Source organism: Trachurus japonicus, chromosome 24 (assembly GCF_045865225.1).
Source record: "Trachurus japonicus isolate A0001 chromosome 24, Traja_1.0".
In the NCBI taxonomy this organism is placed as follows: domain Eukaryota; kingdom Metazoa; phylum Chordata; class Actinopteri; order Carangiformes; family Carangidae; genus Trachurus; species Trachurus japonicus.
In genome coordinates, this window is record NC_140930.1 from 19816312 (window position 1) to 19822458 (window position 6147).

Below are 6147 nucleotides of genomic sequence, written 5' to 3' on the forward strand. Positions count from 1 at the left end.
GGATAGTAAAGATATTAAAACGTGACTTCATTAATTGGTAGCTGGATTTAAACGACACATTTTACAGTTATACATTTTGTCTTTAGTAGTTGAGATTAATGCAAGGAACTGCCATGTCTGATATGAATTCACAAACATCATGCCAGATGGTATATGATTGAAAGACAAGTCATAACAATCAGGAGACATGACCAGGGGGGTTCACAACTTCTATCAAATTGTTTCTGAAATTTAACTTTGAAAATATGTAAAGAAAAAAACTTGAAAATGTGTCTATTTTGTAGCTCCATAAATACATAGTCTAGAATACATACTAGAAAAAAGCATTTCCTGAAGAAAATCCGTGTTTATTATGTTTATTGTAAAGTTGAAATTTGTCAAAAGTGATTAGGAGGTTTAAACTGTCAGGTGAAAGTGGTCAAGTCCATGAGCTTCTTGTGGGATGGGCTCTTGCCTTTGCAACTCTTCTTGCTGATATGCAAGGGATGCTGGGTAGTAAATGATTGTGAGAAGATTGCTAATTAACCCACCCGTACACTGTAGCACGAGAGGAGAGAGGGTAAAGAGAAGATGGAGAGACAGAAAAGTGAGATGAATGTTAGGCTGAAATACCTATCGATCTCTATCTTAATACACTCACTCATGGGCTACCATATTCATTGGTTGCTAACAGCAATCATTCAGCACCCATGATGAATATGCAAAGCATCAAAGAGAAGTATTGTTTTCAATGTATCCAAACAAATACGGTATCAGAATTTGTGTTCAGGGGATGAAATCCTTGACATAGAGCCAGAATGAAATGAATCATTGGTCTAAAATTTAAATTGTGCTTAATATTATCTAGGTACAAGAGGAGTTGTCACATTTTAATCCCTATCCACCTAGTCTTTGTTGCTAAGAACTATTGAACCACATATTTTAACATATTATTTACACATGTAACAAAATACTGCAGCAAACAAAGCAGAGCATGAATGTAGCGATAACAGTGAAAATAGTAAGCTGGTAACTCACTCTTGCAGCAAATGAGTAGAAGAAGCTGTGTGTTTTTGTGCTTGTACAGTATATATAGTTCCATTTGTTAAAATGTTTGATTTGTTTCATAAAATAATTCTGTGGTCTTTCAAACCCTACATAGCTATTTCCAAAACTTGAGTTGAGTATCTGTAATAATTGGAAGCCAAGCTACAGTGAGTGATGGACAAAGAGGCTGTCTTTTTGATTCTCTGAGCACATGCAGGCATGTATTTATATGTGCATGGAGCAGTAATACGATTTCTAGCTGGATGCTGATCATCTCTCGCTCTCTTTGGAGAGTGAGTGAGGGTGTGTGATATTGACCTTCACCCTGAAGATATCTTCCTTGGAGCCAACACAGGCCCCTTTAGGCCTTTATCCAGCTCCTCCTTCAAGGTCAGGTGGAGATGGCTCTCCGAGTCTCTGGTCCAATATCTTGCAATGTTCACAGGCCAGAATAATGCACTGAGCCACATGTTTATTTTGCGGTCTGATCTCTATAGGTTCTCTAACGAGTCTTCCAAATCTCTTCCGGACCTCATGAATCTCTACTCACATCAACAGAACTGATACGTGCAACTTTGAAATCAAATAAGTCAGACAATTTAGGGGGCAAAATGTATCAACAAAAAGCACACATGAACAAAAAAGCACAATAAATAGTAATTTTATTGAGAAAACCAGGGAAAACAAAGTTGGTTGGGATTCAACTTTTCCATTGTGAAATACATACAACCTACACATGTTCTTTTCTCTTGAGCAGCTGTTTGAATGCAAGCTTGAAATCATCATTAAAGCTAGTGTACAACAGCGGGTTGATGAGAGAATTGATGTAACCCAGCCACGTCAGAAAGTCTGAGATAAGCGGAGAGGGCTGCAAAACCTGCAGACCCACCAACAGCTCCTTTAAAAAGAAAGGCAGCCAACAGACTATGAAAGCCCCGAGTATGAGGCCGAGGATTTGAGCTGCTTTCCTCTCACGCGATGTACATATCTGGTTCCTCTCGTCCTTCCTGTCCGGGTCCGGTTCAAAGGACGGAATATGGAAAGAGGCGCTGGAAAGGGTGGGATCTGACTTCGACAAGTCTGAGACACAAAATGTGTGGGAGGCGCAATGATCTGCAGAGTTCTGGCCGGCAATGCTGCGACCGCTGAGGTGGCGAGATGAGCTGCGCTTCTGGTAAAGAGTCTTGGCGGCAGTGTAAATCTTGTAGTATAAGATGAGAATGATGACCATAGGGATGTAAAATGCGCCTAATGTAGAGTAGATAGTGTATCCTAGGTGGCCGTGTTGTATGATGCAGTGTTGGAGGTTTCCAACGCTGGGTGTCTCAGACCAGAATAACGGCGGCACGGATATGAAAACTGAGATGATCCAGACTATTCCCACCATGATGGCGGCGCGGTGGGGTGACCTCTTGCGCGCGTACTCGACAGCTTTGGTAATGGCCCAGTACCGGTCCAGGGCGATGACACACAGGTGCAAGATGGAGCAGGTGCAGCACGTCATGTCCACACTGAGCCACAGCTTGCACACGACCTCCCCTAGGGACCACGTCTCCATGGTGATGTAGAGGATACTGAGGGGCATCACGAGGAGCGCGACCAGGAAGTCTGTGACGGCCAGAGAGCAGATGAGGTAGTTGGCAGGCAGGTGGAGTTTCTTGGTGGTGCAGATGGCGACGATGACGGCGCCATTGATGAGCGCAGTGAGGAGGGTGAGGAGGCTGAGCACAACCACCACCGCCATCCTGTCGGTGAACTGGACGGACCACAGGCTGCTAGCCGGTGGTCCCGTGCAGTTTGTGATGTTGGGTCTTATGGTGCTCCACCCGGGGTCACCCTCCATGTCGCTGGCTCCGTCTCTCACGGGTCAGAAATCAGTCTGAAACAAAAAAAGCAGGAGTAAAGTATATTATAGACGCTCCTGGTACTTCCTGTCTCGGTAGATAATCTGCCTGGTTTTGGTCCATAAGGGAAGAATTTTAAGACCCACTCACCCACCCACAATGGCAATCAAGAGTTTCATCACGTTAGACTGGGTGCTTCCACCTTCAACTGCAGTGAACAAATGACCGCTAGAGTTTCATACCGTGATCAGTCATAACATTAAAACAAGTGACTGGAGATGTTTTCCATTTTAAATATTATGGTTATTATGTCCTATTTCAATTAATCTTAATATTGTATCTGTTCCCACTTTACCTGCCCAGGGACTACAGGCGGAAATTAGCAATTGTTGCTATAACCCGGCTCAAATCATCTCTTCTTGTTTTACAAGATTAATGTTTTTTGTGCATTGTCCCTGTTTTAAATAAATAAATTCATTAATTCATTCATTCCAGTGAATAAATGCTCAAGTTTTATTCTCATGAAACACAAAAAAGGCTTGTCTGACCAGGCAGCATTACTGATGTTGGCGTTCTAGAATTAACCGAAGAAATGTCCGCACCCTTCAGCTCCCTTTTCAGTGCATTTATTTAGCACATCCAACAAGCTACGTGTCGAGCCACATGCTCTTCTTCAGGCTTAAGACACATGACAGACGCTCTCTTTTTCTATCTGCCCCGAGGGGTCACATAATAGGTCACAGGGTTGGAGAAAAAAAAAAAATCAATTATAAATATACAAATAACAAAATATATAAATAACTGATGCTGGTGTTCTAACATATCTGTCAAATACAAAACAGGATGAAGTGGAAGGAAGAGGACAAATAGCTATACCTGCAACATGAACCCTACAGTCAAATCAGAAACCAATTAATTAATCAGTTTGATAAGCTGACAAGAGCTGCTTTTGATGACAGACATACTTGTAAAATATATTTTCTGTCTGTTGAGTTACTGTTAACCCTGTGACATTTTCTTTACAACAACTAGTGCAAAACTGTATTTTTACTGGTACAGCTTTAAGTTAAAATGTCAACATTCAATTAAATTCGTCTGTGTGGTGAACTCATTCATAGGTTGAGTGAGTGTAAAGAGAGTGTAATGGAGGAGGAGAAATGGCATCAGCTATTGGAACAAGCACAAACTGTGTTAATCTCCACAAAACACAGACAAATTCAATTTAATATATTTCATAGGACTTACTATACCCCCTACAGGTTACATAAAATTGACAGCAATATTTCCTCCAGATGTCAGAGATGTAAAGTGGCCGATGGTGACCTTCTACACATGCTATGGAGTTGCCCACTATTAGAAGAATATTGGAAACGTGCCATTGAATTAACCTCAAGGGTAACAGGAATTCAAATTGAACAGGACCCAAAAGTTTGGATTCTGGGGGACACAAGCTCAGTTAATGTGAACTTTTATAAGAAATACTTTATTTTACTTGTGGGTACTGCCCTGAAAAAATGTATCCTGGTTAACTGGAAATCTGAAAATTCTCCATCAACTAGACACTGGATTAATGAGCTTGTCTCTTACTGCATGCCTGAAAAGATATTATATAATGTGAGAGGGAAGCATGCAACCTTTGAAAACATATGGGGCCCCTTCATAGACATTCTGCCTTCACTGGACTTCGCTGATAACGATGGTGCGACTCTTCCTGGATCAGCTTCAAATTAGCCCTCTGTGATCCTTCCTGTATAAACTTGTTCATTGATGTGTTTATTGTGAGTAGTGCGTTGATCCATATATATATATGAATGTGTACAGAAGGGTTTATGTATAAATTATGGACGATGTAAGTATGTAAATGAAAGGAAATTGAGAACCATACAAGGGAAGAGGGTGGGGGGTGGGATGGGAAAGGTTCATGTGATATTTTTTATTTTGTTTAGATTTTATATATATATATATATATTTTTTTTTATTATTATTTTTTCTTTTCTTATTATCTCTTCTGATGTTTAGAAATCATCCTTGTGGTGTATTTGTAAGATTATGTGCAGTACGTTCTCTCTGAAAAATACGATCTATTCATTGTAACAAACTGTAGATGCTTGCTATGCACCATAAATATCCTGTAAGAGATTCTGTTAATAAAAAACAAATATTTAAAAAAAAAAAAAAAAAAAAAAAAAAAAAAAGAGAGTGTAATGACTGCTGTGGCCTCCAGGGGCTGCTAAAATACCAACGGTTGGACAGTGCTGCATTGTCTGAATAAAATACACAAGTCTGGGCATGTTAATAAATTCTATACAGGTATTCAAATTACAACTTTATTTCAACATTATAATTTTCTTTATGGAGCAAAATTGTATTTTTGGGAACGGGACTTTGAATTCAGCTGTGTGTGAGCACAAGTAGGAGAGAAACTATATCACAGGTCTGAAAGCTGATACTAAAGCCTAATGACTATATTACAGTAATTATTATTACATCTAACATTTATCCACTTTTCCTGCAGCTTGAACTGTTTTCCATTGGAAGCTGTTTCCAACTAGCTATATGTACATAGTGGTTTTTATTCTGTAGTGGATAGCCTACATGTGAAAGGCTGTTGCCGGGAAAGTAAGAAAAAAACACAACACAATACCACATTTGTATAAAAAGTAATGAGTATATCATGATCAAGCTCTGGTCATGTTCTTTTGCTCTTGGTGTTTATGGTGAACTGGGTGTGCCGCAGCAGCTATGTGGTGACGGTCACCATGGTTGATGGTTGACTGCTGCTCCTGCACAACCTCTCAACACACATCAGCTGAATCAATAACATACAGGTGGTCCAGTGACATGCTGGGAATACTGCTGGATCCACAGAGCACTCTCACTCTGCCTGGAGAGCAAAAAGTGTCTTCGCACTCATCATTTAGATCTTAATTATGAATGGCATATTTTCTGCATAGGAAGTGAATAATGTTAATCACAAATTCTTGTGCAGAAATATATATATATATGTATATATATATATATAGGCCATAAATCATTTATTTCAAGTACATTTTTACCCTACAGCCATCGGGCCAAAATTTAGTACAGGCTACTATTGACAGCCCTAAAATATTAATTAGCAAATGATAAACATGCTGAACTAATCTTCCCCACTGAAATTAGGGGGTATGTATTTTTTCCACTTATAAACGCAAACGAATCTCTTTTCCACTGCCAATCGACTGTCATGTGACTGTCATCACATGCATTTACTGCACATACACAGAGGCAGTGAAGA

At 39.8% G+C, this 6147-nt stretch overlaps 1 protein-coding gene across 1 annotated transcript; it reads right to left on the reverse strand.

Moving 5' to 3' along the window:
• Positions 1-1710: 1710 nt before the first annotated feature.
• Positions 1711-2869, reverse strand: htr1e (5-hydroxytryptamine receptor 1E). Its single transcript, XM_085770100.1, has one exon. The coding sequence runs from the start codon at positions 2867-2869 to the stop codon at positions 1757-1759; it is 1113 nt and encodes a 370-aa protein (XP_085626226.1). The 3' UTR covers positions 1711-1756.
• Positions 2870-6147: the final 3278 nt, after the last annotated feature.